A 19779-nucleotide genomic window follows, 5' to 3' on the forward strand; every position below is an offset into this window, starting at 1 on the left:
CAGTGACATTCGACAGAGTCTTGGTTGATTAAAACACCTATAGCCTAATTTTGGTCATCTCAAACTAACAAATGATTAAGATATGACAGTAATGGAAATGCATTTTAATGATATTACTAAACATCTCTCTGTTTGCACTCATTGAAAAAGTAATTCTGAGTGCATAGTAAAAAAGTTTCATTCATTTATGTTTTGTTGTATTACATCATCAGTTTGATTTGATAGTTGTATTGGTTGTTTAAGTAGTTTTATTTTAGTTGAGTTTTGAATGATTTATCTCTTGAGCCATCTTGGCATGGACAATGCAAGGAGATTATAATACTTAAACCACTTTTTAGAATGTAGATGGAGAGTGATTTTTTTTCTTTAGGAAGTTTGAACGCTAAACCTTCGGTTCATAAACCCCTGATTAATCTCTTGAGCTACGCTGGTATGGCAGATGCAACTGAGAATGTAATACTTATCCCACCTTTTAGAATTTAGATGGAGGTGAAAAATGTTCTTCCAGAGTTTTAAACCCCAAACCTTTGGTTTATTAACCCCTGATTTATCACTTGAGCCATGCTGTCATGGAAGATGAAACTGATAATGTTATTCTTATCCCACCTTTTAGAATTTAGACGGAGAGTGAAAAATGTTCTTTAGGAGTTTCAAACGCTAAACCTTTGTTTTTAAAATCCCCTGACTTATCTCTTCAGCCACTCTGGCGTGGAGGATGCATCTGAGAATGTAATGTGCTCTTCAGCGAAAGATTAGAGCCAGTTAAAAACTAGGAAAAAAATACCCATCCTTGGTTTTGAACCAAGACCCATCGGTTTAGAAAGCACAGACATACTGTATCTCCCGCACCACAGAAGCATGCATGACTTTTGTGACAACTATTACTTGGGATTTAGATACAGAGTGGAGTTTTCATGCAGAGTGACAATCTTACAAAAGATGTATTTGAACAAAATACACCAGGGCCATGACACTGACACCAGAATACTGAGACCAGAATACTAAGCAGGATACTGACACCAATTTCCTCTAGGCTAAAATCACTAGTTGAGGCAAGGTGATATTAGTCTGTCCCAAGACACGGCCTACTCTGGCTCTAATTTGTGGTTGAATTTGTTCTGAGGGTGGGTAAGCCAATCAGAGGGGAAGTAGAAGTGACATCTCACTTTTTTTAAATTCCACAGTATAAACCTGTGTATATGTTTAAAATGTGACAATTTCATAATAAAATATGTATTTTATGTATATAAAATACAGAAAAGACTAGATCTGAAATTATGTTGATACAAATTACTTTTTACGTGCCCATACCTGTTTGCGAAAATATAGCCCGGACTCTCTCACACGCACGCACGCACGCACGCACGCACAAACGGAGAGGGGTGAAAATATAATCTCCACCCCCGGCCTTTTCGGTCTGGCGGAGATAACAAACAAACAGGAATGTGTCTTAATACATGCAGAGTTGAACATTTTACAAACATACTCTTCACAAGTATATTTATTATAAAAACAAAAAAAAATAACACAGTGGCTGAGAAATACAAAATTCATAAAAATAAAATAAAAAATAAACTTCCATTGGAGTAAATTCAAAATGGGATAAAAAAAAGACATTTTAAGACAATATGTGATGGCATTTATACAGATAATATGCTTAATCAAACACATATTTCAGATGATATAAATATACATAATTATATTGAGAAAGTATTCAGTGCATTTCCTTCACAATGTTTGCGTTTGTTTTGCGCTTTAAGTTGGCAAAAGGAAGACCTAAAATAAATACACAATTTTGCCTATTTTCCAGCATATGTGAGAAGAAGAACATAATGATATACAGTAGTAAAAACAAACATTCATCACAAACGTTCATAGTTGTTTTCTCTTTTCATAGAGTCCAGCAGATGGCGTGAGTAAGGGGAGTGCCGTGTGTCTGTTCTGACAACTCTATTATCCACTTATACCCAGTTCACCGGGGTCTCCCTGGGGTCTATACTTTGGTCCCCTCCTTTTTTCTATTTTTTTGTTCTGATACTGATACCAGTATCGGAAAAGCTGCCGATACCGCCTAAAATGCTGGTATCCATATCGCCGAGTATGCCTGTCTGTGCCAATCCGATACCACATCATTTCACATGATGAGATTTCATTTACAGTAATATTTTGAATTGATGTTGCACTACTGATTAAGGGGCGGCAGTGGCTCAGGGGTAGAGTGGCCGGGTAGAGTGAACTGGAAAACCGCAAGGTTCCCAGTTCGATCCCGGGCTGGGGCGCTCCCCTAGAGTTAGTGCCGAAGTGTCCTTGAGCGAGACGCTGAACCCCTAATTGCTCCCGATGAGCAGGTTGGTGCCTTGCATGATTTCCTCCGCCATCGGTGTATGAATGTGTGTGTGAATGGGTTAATGGCACAATCAATGTAAAGCGCTTCGGATAGAAGCGCTATATAAATGCACCATTTACCATTTACTGTTTTATATTCTTACTGTACAATTTAAATTATTATTTTACTAACTTGGAGCTGCACTTAAACTATTATTCATGGATTGTTTTTATTTATTCCTAAATCAGTGGTTGTCAAACCTTCTAATTTCAAGGACCCCCATAACTCTTGAGAGTGTACAAATAGTGTACAAATGGAACCAGATGGACCCTTAAGGGTCCATCTGGTTCCATTTGTACACTCTCAGAGTTACAGACTTGTAAGGGTCCATTTGGAACCCCCTCAAGGAACCGTAAGGGTCCCTGGACCCACTTTGAGAAACACTGTCATAGATTTATTTAAATTACACACTGGTTTTGGATCGGTACTCGGTATCGCCCGATATGCACGTTATGGGGATCGGAATCGGTATCGGGAAGGAGAAAATGGTATCGGTACATCTCTACCTTTTTTTCCCTCTACACCAAATGTCTTCAACAAAAATAGCCGATCTGCTATTTTCGTCAAATGTTCTCCCCCAGAATAGGGACGCTAGGGTTCAACCTCTGAGCGATTTTCAAATAGAATATGGATTAAGTGCACCCAAAATACACAAGCACTTATATCTAAGATACTGCTATAAAATAATGGTAACACTGTAACGAGATGACCAACCCATTTTATAACGTAGTGCTACAATAGGCTATAAAGTCTCTAGAACACTGGTATACAGTACAGAGTGACAAACAGACCTCAGTTTCATGTTGAATTTACATGATCCTGGTCCAGATGATCTTGATTTTCATAAAAAAATTAAAAAAGAAAGCTGTGTCGAGTTGTGTAACGTCACATAACGGCAGAATAAGCTTTGTTTGCTTTTGTTTGTGACCTTTGAGACCTGTTTCACAGTGCGATGTAAGTCAGTGAGGAGACAATTTTGGTATATCAATTTCCAATCAATGGAGCAACTTTTGGAAGATATCTCGCCAATACCCAAACATCTACCAAAGTGTTCATTTAGCTTTAAGGTGACATCCTAATGCCTTTGACCAGTTTATTGAAGGTGGTCTGTGAATGTTGCCCTATACACACACAGATCCTCCGCCTCACACCCAAACAGTGCTGGTGTTTTCTGGAGGTTTTTCCTGGATGGTAGATAAAACATGAAAAAATCATATTGTTTTTGTTATATCTGCAGCATTGTTATTTGAAATGTGTTAATTTAGATATCCCCATATACATCGGTAGATGGAGATCTCTGATCATCTATGCGAGACTAACTGGAAGCAGGATTGAAAATGAGGTGCCGTTGTAGATCTTTATCCTACCTTTTGTTGTTGAATGTGAACCACAGCATCATGGACAGTAACAAAAATGTGTTGAGGGTTCATGTAGTTCATCAGGCCACTTGACGTGAGGATCTTTAGTACTCCCTCTGAGGGTAGAGAGACATTTTATCAGTACAGAGTCACCAGATGATAATTCATCCTTATAACCACTTAAACGCTCCCGATTTAGTTTTTAGATTTTTTTGGGACCCCAATCTGCACTGTAAAATGCTCAGTGTTCATTTAACAGTACAATGGAACCTTCTCAAGGACCCTTGAGCTCACAACGCAACACATTCATTAATGTATTCATTCAATTCAGGATTGCAGCTTTAATCACGCACGCACACGCACGCACGCACACACGCACGCACACATTCACATTGAGCCTCACCATTGCAGTTTGACAGGTATATGCGGAGCCCCACTTTCTGGCATTCAATGCACATCTGCAACAAGTCAAGGGCAAAAAATGAACAACAAGTCTCTGCCCATAAGATAACAAAGGGCAATTGTAACGTGACCTGTCCTTGTCCTGTACACGTGATGTCTTGTGCTTTTAGCAAACTCACCTGTATAAAAAGTCTGGCTCCAGCAACATCGACAAATATCACACTGCTGCAATCGATTAACACTGCCTGAACGTCATTCTCTGCTATTTCTGAATGGAAAGATGACATTTGTAATTATATGAAATACCTTTTTTACAAGGAAAATGTGTTATGTGCAAAAAATAAATAACAATTTCAATGCTCACCGGATTTAAAGAATTCATTCTCGGATGAGAATGATGTATTTGCGACACCTCTCTCCTGAAAAAGGATTGAATAAGAAAAATCAGAACTGTGCTCTGGGGATTGACAGTATAACTTGTGCAGTATGTAGACCATAGCACCTGAGACCTGAGGCCGATTCTACAAATGCCTTCTAAATCAGTAGTTCTCAAACCTTTTCGTGCCAAGGACCCCCAAAATGATATGTATTTTGGCCGCGGACTCCCAAACATTTTCAAGATGTTTGAAAAATCGTTAAAAATAGCAGATGTACAAGCTCGCAATGCGGCACGAAGTGACGCGCTGTGAGCTTGTAGATCTGCTATTTTTGAGAACAACTGTTCTAAATCCTAAGAGTTTTCTGAAAATGTTATATTGCTATATATATATCTAAAATATAAAATGACACAGATGCTTTCCCGGTTTTAACAGGTTAAATTCATAGATTTGAATGGGTAAAAGGTTATGTGTCATTGAAGTGACATTTTACGACCATAGCCTCAGAACTGGATGAAAAACTACCCCCTCACTCTGGGAGCTACGGTAAAGTGTATGTTGACTCATTTTACGAAAAACAAGGTGTACGCAAAGATGATTTTAAACTCTTCCTTGTGACAACAGATGAGGTGTTTAAAAAAAATTGCGCACTACAACAACACAGAGCCACAGGCCTCGACAATATCCCCTCCAAATTTCTAAAAGACTCCGCCTCCATTGCTCCAATCATTACTCACATTATAAACCTCTCCATCATACAGGGACGGGTCCCTAACGACTTCAAAAAAGCAAGGGTGACCCCTCTGTACAAAAAAGGAAACCAATTAGACCCTGGGAACTACCGCCCTATTTCTATTCTTAGCTCCATCTCGAAAGTCATGGAAAAAATAGTCTACGAACAGGTCGATAAGTATCTTGCCGAGAAAAATCGAATTTACAAATTCCAATCTGGTTTCAGAACAAACCACTCCACTGACACATGCCTTCTCTATTTGAACGATTCTATCAAACAAGATGTCGACAATGGCAAATATTGCGGCATGGTCATGCTGGACCTCCAGAAGGCCTTTGACACCGTTAATTACCCAATTATGATCGATAAGCTAAAAGCAATAGGTTTTGATGATACGTCGGTGAGCTGGATGAGATCCTACCTGGAAGGGAGGGAGCAAGTGGTGGAAGTAAACGGCACCCAGTCCCCTCCCAGTGACTTGTGGTGTTCCGCAAGGAAGTATACTAGGACCTTTACTGTTCCTGATATGATATCATGATTTGTGTGCATGGGGATCTCATCTTAAACAAGCTCAGTGCTTAATGAGTCTTCAAGTTTAGTAGACCTTGTATTGTGATATTTGTACTTCCACTAGAAGTTCGGGCCGCTACGCGGCCCGAACGTCTAGCGTGACGCGTCGTTCACTTTGCAGTGCCACCTTACAGGCACCTCACAGTGTGAGAGAGAGTTTTGTGCTCTCCTAAATCCACGGCAGGCTTTGAAAGTACCCACTTCAGAAAGAGGTGACGTGCATCACCTCTCCAATGACCAAAACCCACTATGGAAGCCGTCGAACTGGTGCGATCTGACGGCATCCTAGAATTTATAGGTAGGATGTGATGTCATGCGTGATGTCATGCTGTCGTGAGATTACGTCACACTGGCGTGATGTCAGATTACGTCACACTGGCTACATACATACAGACAACCGACATGGCGCAGGATTCAAATTGTATATATACTAGAAGTTCGGGCCGCTACGCGGCCCGAACGTCTAGCGTGACGCGTCGTTCACTTTGCAGTGCCACCTTACAGGCACCTCACAGTGTGAGATCGCAGGAGATGAAGTTAGCAGTTTATTTGTGTAAAGGGTCGTCGAACTTCTATTAAAATACAATTATAAAAAGGAAAGGTGAGAGGTGAAAAGGAGAAAGGTATTCATTATTAACATAAATTAGCTGTCACCTTCAACACTCCATATATGGAGATGGATATGGAGATGGTATTTATAGGTAGGATGTGATGTCATGCTGTCGTAACATTACGTCACACTGGCGTGTCTCATCGTGATGTCACGACCGTGATGTCATATGACGTCACACTGGCTACATACATACATACTGACAACCGACATGGCGCAGGATTCAAATTGTATATATAGATAGATAGATAGATATAGATGTACTGTTGTTCTCATGTCTTACTAAATAAAGTACATCAATCAATCAATCCTACTGGCCTCACCACTGTGTTGACGGTGCTCTCTCTCTCCCTCCTCTCCATAGCCTTCCTGGCCTTCTCTCGGCTGCGGATCCTCTCCGGCGTCAGGCCCAGAAGCCTGCTGATCTCCTCCCTGAAGAAGCTGCGATTGCCGTAGTAGATGGGCCCATTGTAAGTCACGATGGTCACGCCTGGCACCTGATAGCACTATGGAGACAACAAGATCACCACAAGCTCACAAAGAGACTGATAACTCCTCAGCCCTTGATCAGTTGATTAAGATAATGTCTCTTAAACTATATACATTGACCTTTTTGCCTTCATGGGTGGGTTACTGTAGAGCAGTGGTTTTCAACCAGTGGTCCGGGGACCACCAGTGGTCCTTGAGGGAGTTCCAGGGGGTCCCCAGCTAAATGATAGATAGGAACCAAATATACCCTTATGGATCTGTAACTCTGAGAGTGTAACAAATGGAACCAAATGGACCCTAACGGGTCCATTTGGTTCCATTTGTACCACTCTCAGAGTTAAATTAACATTGATTTTATAATAAAAATTGGGGTCCCAGAGATAGAAATGCCATTAAATGGGGGTCTGTAGCCTAATGCAGGTCAAACTGGGGGTCCTTGAAATTAAAATGGTTGAGAATCACTGCTAGAGCCGTAAAATCGTCTCTTATTGGGGGGTCCCTGTCATAACTTTTCAAATGGGGGTCCCTGGGCTAATGTGTGTCAATTTGGGGGTCCTTGACGCAAAAAAGGTTGAAAACCACTGCTGTAGAGTATGTTTATGCAACATAACTATGCAACATTTCCCTACTCTTCCATTGAGAAATTCATACCCTGGTGTTGGGTAGGTCACCTAATGGTTTGGGGACCACCAGGGGGTCCAATAGGTCTGTATCGTACAAATGGACCCAAATGGACCTGCGAGGGTCCACACTCTTGGTGTTAAATAAGCAGTTGAGGATTTTATCCCCCAATCTAGTGTAGATTGGGGGTCTATTTTGGTTCCATTTGCATTCTCTCCGAGTTACAGACCCCGTAAGTGTCCATTTGGAACCCTGGTGGGCCCCAGAGCAGACGTGAAACAGTGATATAGAAGATTCATATAAGTCAGGAAGACCTTCTTAGCAGCTAGAATAAGAATCAGTGAGTTGAATATTTTTTCTCAAAGGAGAGATACGGTTCGAGACACGTTTCGAGCTAATGGATCTGCTACTTTTGATGCTTTTCAGTGACGCGATGACATGATCAAGTAGGTCGTTAATTTGCAGTCCTCTAACCTTGCTGTGATTCTCCATGGGTCTGTAGATCTCTGTGTTGCTGGCCCGGCCAAGCACTGAACAACCAGCCCTGTGTGGAGATAGGGCAGTGTTGTGGTTGTGGATCAATATAGAATATAGCATTAGAAATACTGGAACACAGGCTCAGTGTTATGAGTAGATATTGCCTATAATGAATTACAAAAGTTCACCCAGTGAAACAAAGCACAAATAAATTCCTATAACAGAGCATAATGAGCACGATTATTGTTACACTATTCCCGCTTGCTGTTTATGCATTCAGATTATGCAACACATTTATGGAGCATTGGAGCATTGGAGGGCACTGGCTGGTTTGCTCATTAATCACCAAGCAATTTGTACAAAGCAAATACTGTATGCACCTCTGTGTTCTGCAGATGACGGTCATCATAGAGAAGACCACGCCGATGGCGAGGCCAAGGTCCACGTTGAGGACCACCACAGACAGCCACGTTACAACCCAGACCACCTATACAAAGACATGTTCATAATACCAGGTTATGATTATGACACAACACAATAATCAGCACTGAAACTGAACGTGAATGAATGTACATTGTGTCTTGTGAAGTAACCACGCAAATGCTTGTTTGCAGAGTTGTACGAACGTGTGTTGAAGTGAGAGTGTATCACATGTCTAGCAGCACAACTCCAGTTTCTGCGTGAACTAGTTTCTTAATTATGCTTTATCAACTCAATAAAATAAAGCTGTTTATGAACCAGTCTATAAACTAATCAAATCCATGATCACAGTATTAACTGCACTAGTTTTTTTCTCTCCACCATTATAGCTTTACTTAGCCAGGAAAGTGAAGAGAGACAGGAAATCAGGGGCAGAGAGAGGGGGTGACATGCAACAAAGGCCAACATTCCCAGTCCATCTGATGGGGATGTTGATGATTACATATTGACGCACACTAACGCCTGATTTATACTTAGCTGTCTCGCACCCAAAATAGCAGTCGTGTCACAACACAGTGTGTCACAACACACAAACCTTATAGATATGGAATATTCGGTACGAGACAGGATGCGCAACCAAGTATAAAGGAGGCTTAACCACTCGGCTGCTGGTGCAACGCGTTCTCTACAGTTTTTTGATATATGAATCAATGGCCTTACGAAGTCTATCTTGCTGATTCTCCACAGGTCAGGTAGGTCCCGGAACTGTAGGAACATCTGCCTGAGGCTGGTGACATTGATGCATGCCAGCACTGCCTGGGAAAAGACATGGACGGAAGATGGACATGAGTGGGTCATGGATTCTCTCTCTCTCTCTCTCTCTCTCTCTCTCACACTCGCACGCGCACGCGCACGCGCACGCACACGCACACGCACACACACACACACACACACACACACACACACACACACACACACACACACACACCTTGGGTAAGAAGTAGAACAGCGGTCCAATCAGCAGCAGGACAATCAGAACCACCAAGCTGGTGAACAAGCCAGAGAGCTGGAGAACAGAAAGCACATAATATTAATATTCTAACACTTTACAGACTTTACCATGGCTGCTTTGTCTGTATAGATAGCCTCAAGTGTTGATAGATACTATGTACTGTAAATGTATCCCTTACAATGTTTAAATATTTTCATGTCAAGGACCCTCAAATTGGTACATATTAGGCTGTGGACCACCATTTGAAAATATGTTGTTGTGTAAGGGACCTCCATAACAGAGTATTTTGTAGTTAGATTAGTAAAGATTTTGTACAGAATTCTACAGCTGTCTAATATGTACAAGCTGTCAAACCAGTGGTTCTCAAACGTTTTAGCTCAAGACCCAAACTAGTGAAAATAGCAGAACTACAAGCTCAGATCTGCTATTTTCATTACTTCTTTAAAGTTATTTTTTTATGGTTCAATTCCAAAACATGGGTTCCGACACACTGTTTGGGAAACAGTGGTCTATACTGTAGCTGGGGAGCCATGAAAGCCATGGCCACCGTGGCCCTTCAGTTTGACCTTCTGCCTCTCAAAAAGTATTATGTACTTCTACTCAAATATATTTTGAATATGGGACTTCTACTTGTAACAGAGTATAATAATCTACATTGCAGTATTGATACTTTTACTTTTGCTGTAAAACATGTGAGTACTTGTTCCATCACTGCACCTGCGTGAATCCTCCAGCGCTCTCCAGGATGTTAGTGGTGGCCAGAGTGGCTGAGCTTGGGAAGCAGGTGAAGAGAGAGGATACGGTGTTGGAGATGCCATGGGCCAGCAGCTCCTACAATCACAAACAAACAAATAAAGCCTGAGTTATTGCCAGAAAATAGCCGATCTACAAACTCACAACAACATCTTCAACATTGTTTTTTTCGGCCTAGGACACTGTCGTACGATGAAGTATGAATCAGGCTCAGATTTCTATAGTTGCTTGCCCATAATAATGTCATATCATATTCCACGTGAGACCTTACACTTAAAAGAATAGTTCACCCAAAACATTTCTTTCTTTTTTTTTACCATAGAAATACATGGCAGACTGGCGCCGCCAGCTCAAAAGGCGCTCTCTGTGGACACGGCCCCTTAAGCACATAATTTACATTACATCAACGATCATACCTGGTTGGGATGAATAGAATATCCATGCTTGTCAGCATAGATCATTGCCAACGAGACGGACACAGCATAACCGACGAACGTTATGGCTACCGTGTCTCCAGCGATGTCAGGGAAGGTATGCAAGGCAGGCATCCGTGGACGTGGAAACCTGAGGAAATGACAGTTACAGTGAAGTCAGTCATCGGGGAGTCATGTGGGCTCGTCGTCATGTCTTTTTAACTTTGCCTAATCTACCAGGACTTACCCAGCAGGGATATGGCCAACTATCTGAACACCATAAGTAGAGTCCAGAGAGGATGCGTAGGCCACTCCTGTGGCTATAATCACCTGCAAAACAAAATGAGGGAATGTATTGTGTTTTTAAAGATAAAACACTGACAAACTTTGTGTGAACCCGCTGATCTATAAAGCGTTAAACCACAAGTAATCAAAATACTTTAAAAAATAAAATAAAAACGTGGGTACTGAAGCCAAAAAGGTGTTACAACCACTATGGTAGAGTATATACTTATAATACAATATAACTAGCACATCTGCAGTGGTTGGAGGTGGTCTCCTTATTCTTCGACTGAGACATTTAGACCCAGGTCGGTGTCGGGTAGGACACCCACTGGTTGTCAACTAGTGTAGACAACTTAAACTCATAGCGCAATATCTCCCCTGACCAAGCATGGATGTTGGCAGTAAAAGTAGAAATGTGATCTCTCATGTGGGAGACCTGGGTTTGACGGATGCGTAGAGGATGTACGGACATCGTTGCTGTCGGGTGGAAACCTTGTAAGTCCAAAAAACATTCCTTTTTTATTATTATTTTGAAAATGATTTGAAATAGTGAAAATAGCTGATCTACAAGCTCACAACGCCTCGCAGGCGCGAGGCGTTGTGAGCTTGTGGATCTACTATTTTCACAACTTTTGGGTGACGCTCTTGAATGATGAAGTCGGGCATTAACTACGAAAAATCGTTGAAACATGGAGACACAAGGTTTCTGCCAGACAGCAGCGACGTCAAAGTTATGGATTGCAGCTTTCATTCTGAGAGCGTTAACACTCACACATTTGTACTGTGTGCATCACGCTATTTAGGTATTTATTACAACAGTCTTGTGGAACCAGACAATAGACAGAGATCTCCGCCTACCGATACATCTGATGACCTCTAACTAAAACTAAAACTGGCTGGGGAAACACATCTTTTTAATAAACTGTAATGCAGAACCAATGCAAAGACTTCAGGGAGGGGCCTTCATATTAGGACGGTGATATGATTTGTTTTCAAAGCACTGGGCGCAATTAAAACGCCACTGTTCAAACCCATATATTGAATTTATATTTCCCCCAGATACATCAGTAGCAGATCTATGATCGTATGGCTATGCGGGACTACAGCAACGATAACCTAAATAGCACGTGTCGACTGACTGACCGTGATGATCTCCACAGGGATAGGCGTGCGTAGGCGTTGCCGGCAGCGCATGTTGATCTCCTTGACTGGCACCAGGACGAGCAAACACACCATGGAGATGAGCAGTTCAGCTGTGTTGGTGTGAGGAAGGTTCTCCATCACCGACGCTAGAGTCTGGAACACATCAAACAGTGGCAGACAGAGTCAGCAAAGCGCTTGAAGACGACTGAAAAAATAAAAGCTATGTTTTGTTTTGTTCATCCTCTGTTACAGAATGAGCTGAGGCCAGAGAAGGGGAAAGAGATGAAACAAATTGGATGGTTCAATTCCCACTGGAATTGAACCAGACATGTGTATAACCTTAGAGCAAAAACCTTGCACTCTGCACCTTCCACAAGTGTTGGACAATAATGGTCAAACTATTCTCCTTCTTGATTATTCTTTTTTTTGTTTATTTATTGTTGAATATAATATGTTTATTATTATTATTACACAGGACGTAGAAATGAAGAACACCTTGAACCTTAGCTGATCCACTGCCAGCACAGAATCTACACAGACAGTAGGTTACTGACATTGAAGATATCATTCAACTGTAATGCTTCAAGAAAAATACCCACCCAAGGATTCTAGCAAAAGTACCTAAGCCAGAATAATGGTCAAATATTAACCCATTAAGACCTGGAACTGTATCATTTTTAGATTTGAGCTAAAAAGCATTATTTTACACTTTGGGCTATTCAAAAATAGCAGATATACAAGCTCATAGCGCGGCACCGAGTGCCGCGCTATGAGCTTGTAGATCTGCTATTTTCGAAAAATCGTGAAAATGTGTGCAAATCTTTGAATATATATATTTTTAAAGCGAACATTTTTAGCGGCACTAGCCGCTCTATACCTTTAGGTATAGAGCGGATCCTGCTCTATACCTGACTTTGTCCGTGTGCGTACGTCAACGTTCTGATTGGTCAGGTGCGTACGTCAACAAAGTGATTGGTCAAGCTTCACGCGACACGTGGCTATAAACACATTATAAACACATATCGATGACAAAATGTATCAAAGGCGCCGCTACCTTCACACAGGGTGTGATTTTTAACTCAAATCTTTGCTTCTGGGGGGGTCCCTGGAACTAAATATTTTGATGGGGGTCCGCGGCCAAATACATATAATTTTGGGGGTCCTTGACATGAAAAAGATTGAGCACCACTGATATAGAAACATACGTTTTTCAGAATACTGTTGAGCTTTAGGAGACATATGGAATCGGCTTCAGGTTAATTCTTTTTTTAATAAAAACTGCTGACCTTGAAGAGGGAAAAGGTCCCAGTGTAGCGAGGGAGTCGCAGTCCCAGCATGCTCTGCAGCTGTGAGACGGTGACATGGAACGCTGCAGCGCTGGTGAACGCCTTGACGATGGGCTCCGACAGGTAGGTGGAGAGGAAGCCGAGCTGAAGACCAAACATGCAGAGCTATACAGGGAGACAACGACCAATTGATCCTGTTACTTTATGGAATCAGATGTACGCTGTCGAGGAATTTTGTGATCTAACGCAAACTGAGTAGGACGGATACACTTGAGTATACTGTATCAAAGACAGAAGTTTATTACATGAGCTCATGGGAGAAGTACTGTATATCGTTGCTGTCGAGGCAGAAACCTCTTATCTCCATGTTCTAACTTTCTGTATTTTTTTGGTAAATTAATGTCCTACTTGATCATGCTACAGCGTCACACAAAAGTATCAAAAGTATCAAAAGTATCAAAAGTAGCAGATCTACAACCTCGAAACATTTTGAGCTTGTAGATCTGCTACTTTTGCGGGGTTTTTTTATCCTGAAAAGTAAGTTTTGGACATATGAGGTTTCCACCTAACAGAAAGAGACGATATTAGACGTATCTCAGACCACTGCAGTTGATTCAGAATGCTGATGCTCGAGTCCTTACTAATACCAAGAAAGTGGAACATATTACTCCAGTTCTTAGATCTTTACACCGGCTCCCTGTATGACAAATAATCGATTTAAAGCATTGAATGGTTTAGGGCCAAAATACATTTCTGATCTTGTGCAATATCAAGAACCGCAAAAATAGTAGATCTACAAGCTCACAACGCTTCGCAACACAATGCCTTGTGAGCTTGTAGATCTGCTATATTTGGCCGAGAGATTTGGTGTTGAGGGGGGAAAAGGAGCGGATCTAATATAGAGCCCTGGGGAACCCAATCAATTAAGTCAACATTTTCATGTCAAGGACTGCCAATTAATATGTATTCGGCCGTGGACCCCCATCTGAAAATATTTTGAGCCAGGCCCCCTTTCAAGATTTGTGTTGTTAAAATGGTTTGGAAAATAGAAGATCTACAAGCACTGTGAGCTTGCAGATCTGCTATTTTCACTACTTCTTAAAAGGTTTTTAAATGTTTTATTTATGGAATTTCTTAGATTTTTTTTTATTTATGTAATTCTTTTGAAAAAATAAGGAAAACAATTAGTTTTTAATTTCATGTAAACTTCTTTTCATGAACAAAATTTGTTTGTTGGTTTGCGAACCAGTGGCGTAGAAGACACACTTTTCTCAATGACTTACCATCATGATACCTGAGAGGAGTGCAACAGCTGAGGCCACCCCGATCCTCTGGGCCTCAAAGTCTGCTGCTTCAGGACTGCTGGAGTTCAGCTCCAAAGGACTGGGAACCAGCTGCTCCACCACAGTGCCTGTCATCAGACTCACCACTGCAAATGTACCTGACACACAAGAGACATAAAAAAAAACTCTATGGAAATACATTATGGACAAATTGTTTGAAATGTGTCATGCGTTGCAACGTGTTTGTGAGCTTGTCGATCTGCTATTTTCTGCGAAAGATTTCCCCACAATACGGACGCTGGGGTTTAAGTGGTTAATACTGTATATGGTTTTGATTGATTGATTGAATCATTTTTTGACAAGTTTGTTAACAGTCAAAAGTTATGCTAAAGGGATAACACAAAACCCCCCGGGGCTTGTTTCCATTGTGGTTCATTGTACTCGATTCATCAGTAATACATAATGATACATATAATAATACAATACATATCCTTTAAATAAAAAAAACTCAGTACTATCAACCAAGTGTTCTGTGGTCTTTAAAGAATACTGCAAAAGTGTTGTGTTGACAAGGACAAATTATATATTTTTAATCCTAGTGTTTTAAAGATAGCAGGTAACATAAAATAAATGCTATATGTTTTAAACATGTACCATGATATTTTGTTTTCATTTTGTGGTATTTTGTGGCGTGTTTTACAAGTGATGGACATGAACTGATTGTATAGTCAGTTAACAGAATGTGTACTTACATGAGGACTGCCCTCAGAGAGCATGTGAAAGGGTAAACATAAAGACCATTTATAGCAGCAACACGTCATTTACACCAGGGGCCCACAGGTGGGTGGTGGGGATATTCAAAATGGGCCCCCAAATAATTGACAAAACACTAACATTTTGATGATAATATAACATTAATATCTAAAATTTGTTTAAAAAATGGTCATGGTATTTTTTACTTAAAAACCAAACCAATACATTAAACATTGTTTCCACTGATCCAAGCCGGAACACAATTGATGGATTGACCATTAAAACAAAACATGTTTTGAAAATGCATCCAAGTCAGATGGGTGGGAGTCAGAGTCCAAACCGCTATACAGAACTTATTTTAATGAACAGAATGTTATTTGAATTTAGAAACAAATCTGTATGGCGTCTCTGTCGGGTGGAATCCTCATATGTCCAAAACTGTTAATTTTCACGATTAAAATTCAAAAATATTAAAAGTAGCAGACCTGCTACTTTTGACGCTTTTGTGTGACGCTGTACATGCTTTTGTGTGACGCACGCGTTGTGAGCTTGTAGATCTGCTATCAAAAACATGTTAGTACAAAAATAATTTGGTATATTTTTTAAATGTTTCAACAACACAAATCCCTGGCACAAAAATATTTTCAAAAACATTTTCAGATGAATACATAAATGTAGGGGTCCTTGACAAAAGGTTTGAGAACCGCTGCTTTAATTATCACTCAGGCATTTACAGTGTAAGTAGGGTGTAGTTCAGACTTCTTACCAGTGGAGACATGGCGCCCTGTGCCAAACAGCATGTACAGCACCACGGGGAAGAAAGAGGTGTACAGACCAAATATTGGTGCTACTGATGTGAGTAAAGCGAAGGCCATGCCTGTTGTGGGAAAGAGATTTGTGCATGAAACTCAGCAAAGTGTGTCATGCATTGTGTCAGAATTACTGCATGTGCTCACTCTGCTGACTCATATATTACGAATTACGATGAAACATTTCTCATTAAATGAAAGCAGAATTATTACATATATAATATTCATAATATTTAACTCGTTTTTATAGGGTAAGTGATATTGTTTTGTTAAAATAAGTGTTCAATAGCTCTCTATTCTGATAGTGAATTGGAAATGGAACACTATAAAAATTGAAGCTGATACTGTACATGGGTACTCTCTCCTGATTGGCTAAAATTGGCACTTCACCTGCAAATATAGGCTATTAAAGAGCTGGAGAACACTCTATAGCAATGAATACCAGTATATAAAAATATTACCTTTTAACAACAACAAAAAAGAACTTAGTTAAACAAAAAAATATCACTTACACCCTACCTTAAAATGTTCAGAAATTAGACATTTATGACTAGACATGACATCAAACCCCAGACAAAATAAAAAGGTAGCCTAAATCCAGTGGTTGAAAAAATACTACATTTTTATCAAGTATCAATACCGCAATGTAGAAATACTCTGTTACAAGTAAAAGTCCAGAATTCAAAATTTACTTAAGTAAAAGTACAAAAGTATTGGTATCAAAATATACTTAAAGTACAAAAGTAAAAGTACTCATTATGCAGAATGTCCCATTTCACATGTTTTCAAATGTATTAAATGTCAATGCCATTTGAAAATAGCAGATCTACAAACTCACAGTGTGTCCATCATCGCAATGCATTGTGAGCTTGTAGATCTGCTATTTTCAAATGGCCGAAATGTATAGGGTTGAAGTGGTTAATGTATATATTGTAATATTGTAATAATAATAATCTAAATCTACAAAGTAACTAGTAAGTTTTCAAATAATTGCAGTGGAGTAAAAATAACTATATTTGCCTCTGAGATGTAGTGGAGTAGAAGTAAAAGTATTGCAAATTGGAAATACTTAAGTGAAGTAAAAATGTCTCAAAATTGTACTCAAGTACAGTACTTGAGTAAATGTACTTACATACTTTACACCACTGCCTAAATCAAATCGCTAGCCAACAAGAAGGCTAGAAAGTAAAGTAACAGTGTAGCCAAAGCAAAGGTTTCAGGACATACTTTGTATCCTTCTGATTCAGGAGGATACAAAGTATCGCCTGAAACTTTACATTAGGCTACCTGTCCTGATGTCGTGTATCTATTCACTTTACCTTGTGGAATATGCAGGATCCCAACGGTCAGCCCTGCTATCGTATCCCCTAGAATCCACTTCTTCAGCCTGTACCTGGGCAGCCAGTTGAAGATCGGCACCCTCTCCTTCAGCAGGTGAAGGCAGGCGCGCCTCGAACACCTGCAGCTCCCGGCCAGCCTCTCCCGGAGCCGCACGCCCTCCCCCGGGGGCTTCTGCTCGCTGCCATACGCCTGCTTGAAGCGATCCTCCGTGTAGATGTTCCTGTAGACGGCCACTGAGGCACTCATCTTGTCCCAATGTCCCCCACCTGACCACGCAGATGAGTGGTTTAGTCTCCTATCCTATCCAAGTGACCTCGCAGAATGATTCAGACAGACGTTGCCAGACACCGTCTATAACGGTTAGTAATAGACAGCGGTTGTCTATTGCATCCCATTTATATCAGGCTCTGGCTGACCTGCTGGCATCAAGAGCCGTTGGATTTTCCTGTCAGACGCTCCTCGGCCAATGACATGGCTCATAGCCTGAACCTTTTTGTTATTGTGTTGAACCTGCTTTAATGGGAGGATTTTTTAGATCGCTTGTTCTTTGGCAAAGACCCCATAAAGGTGTGCTCTAACTCTTCTAATTCTTTATTTTTTTTGTTGTGGTGATGGATTGAGGACATTAGAATCCTCTGGGTCCTACTGCTATAGTGTTTGTCTTTTTTCTTTTTTTTCTTTTTACTGCAGAGGAGGGGGGGGGAAGCAGAAAAACTAAAAGTGTGGTCATCCATACAGTGATTTTTTCTCTCTCTCTCTCTCTCTCATATCTAGCACTACACATGCAAGTCCTCCTCCACTCTTCAAAGGACCTCCCTCCCTTTTGGCCTGCCTGCCTCTAGAGAGCTACAAGGGTGGTACTACAAGCGAGGAGGTCATACAATGTATAGCACTGTGAAAAGCCTACAACAGAGATCAAAGTGGTATTGTTTGGTCGGGTTTTTGAGGTGTAACCTCAGACCATATCTGTTTGGCACTATTACAGGTGCTCATTTCCGAGAAGGATGGATGTCTTCAATAATGGAGGGGTGTTTAAACAGTGTAGTCATAAGGAAAGAGCCTGGTACCCAAGAGAGACCGGCCCTATGAAACTCAATCACACATGGCAACCTGGTTCATGGATCAAACCCACACCTTGACTCTGATCAGGGATTGTGGGTGTGTGTGTGTGTGTGTGTGTGTGTGTGTGTGTGTGTGTGTGTGTGTGTGTGTGTGTGTGTGTGTGTGTGTGTGTGTGTGTGTGTGTGTGTGTGTGTGTGTGTGTGTGTGTGTGTGTGTGTGTGTGAGAGAGAGAGAGAGAGAGAGAGAGAGAGAGAGAGAGAGAGAGAGAGATGTTCCAAGACAGGAGGGAATCGAAGAAGGCATATTTGGATAACTACAGTAGCCTATACTACAATAGCCTAACAGTGGTTCTCAACCTGTGGGTCGGGAGTCTTGGACCCTCAGGGGGGTCCCCACCTGATTTTTGGGGGGGTCCCCAGATGACAGTGCAGTGACAATTTAAAGACTTTTAAGACCGTTTTAACACCTAAAAAAAGTATATATAAGAAAGAGGCAAAATCTTTGAAAATAGCCGATCTACAGGCTCACAATACCTCGCAACGTGAAGCGTTGTGAGCTTGTAGAGCTTGTAGAGCTTTTCACAATATTTTTCTGTGGAACGGAGTCAAACTACATTGAATGCCTCAACTCCTACAATTCCAAGTGCTTGTCAGGGTGGGGGAATTTCAGAGATAGCTTCATAGACTTGTTTGATAGCACTATCATCAGTGTTGAATTCATGCTAATGTGTATTTTCAGACAGTTAACCACTTAAACCCTCAAAACTTATAAAACTTGTACTTGATCTGCTCTTTTCTCCCCATACACCAAACCCCTTTGCCGAAAATAGACGATCTACACGTTCACATCTTAGGCCTACCAGCCTATCCAGAATGCTGTCGAAATTACACACACAAAAATCTCCAATCAAGACATATACAGATATAAAACACAGAAACAATAAAATAAGACCATAAGAGAAAACTAGTAAGTTAAAAACAGTTACATAGTGAGGTAGGGATGATATTTAAGAGCAGGTCATTAAATTGTCCATTGGGGCATTAATCTTTAGCGCAAGTCATAGCAGAAAGCAGTTCAGACTGAACAAGTGGAACCTCAAGTGTAAGCCAGTCGTTTAAGCGGGTCTGGTAACATAGTGAAATAAAATCAATATAGTCAAGTACAAGTGAGACTGGCATGGCATCCTGACAGCGAAC

At 40.9% G+C, this 19779-nt stretch overlaps 1 protein-coding gene across 1 annotated transcript; it reads right to left on the reverse strand.

The window, feature by feature from the left end:
- Positions 1–2992: 2992 nt before the first annotated feature.
- Positions 2993–17782, reverse strand: slc26a10 (solute carrier family 26 member 10). The gene is made up of 18 exons (XM_084070197.1): positions 17500–17782; positions 16138–16248; positions 14619–14776; positions 13336–13500; positions 12050–12202; positions 10869–10951; positions 10625–10772; positions 10173–10286; positions 9432–9509; positions 9164–9259; positions 8404–8510; positions 8021–8090; positions 6760–6942; positions 4511–4565; positions 4326–4414; positions 4148–4202; positions 3754–3860; positions 2993–3570 (listed from the first exon to the last, which is right to left on the reverse strand). Exons 1-18 carry the CDS (start codon positions 17765–17767, stop codon positions 3532–3534), a joined length of 2079 nt encoding a protein of 692 aa, XP_083926323.1. The 5' UTR covers positions 17768–17782; the 3' UTR covers positions 2993–3531.
- Between the last annotated feature and the right edge of the window lie 1997 nt (positions 17783–19779).

This window comes from Gymnoscopelus microlampas, assembly GCF_963454915.1.
Source record: "Gymnoscopelus microlampas genome assembly, chromosome: 10".
Lineage (NCBI taxonomy): Eukaryota > Metazoa > Chordata > Actinopteri > Myctophiformes > Myctophidae > Gymnoscopelus > Gymnoscopelus microlampas.

What these genes read in the sequence shown, in the direction of transcription:
- slc26a10 (XM_084070197.1), bottom strand. Translation starts at nt 17,767, where the DNA reads ATGAGTGCCTCAGTGGCCGTCTACAGGAACATCTACACGGAGGATCGC. An exon ending in ATTCTATTCATCCCAACCAG is followed by an intron (nt 10,287 to 10,624) that starts GTATGATCGTTG and finishes TTGTGATTGTAG; the next exon opens with GAGCTGCTGGCCCATGGCAT. An exon ending in GAGCCAGACTTTTTATACAG is followed by an intron (nt 4,203 to 4,325) that starts GTGAGTTTGCTA and finishes GACTTGTTGCAG; the next exon opens with ATGTGCATTGAATGCCAGAA.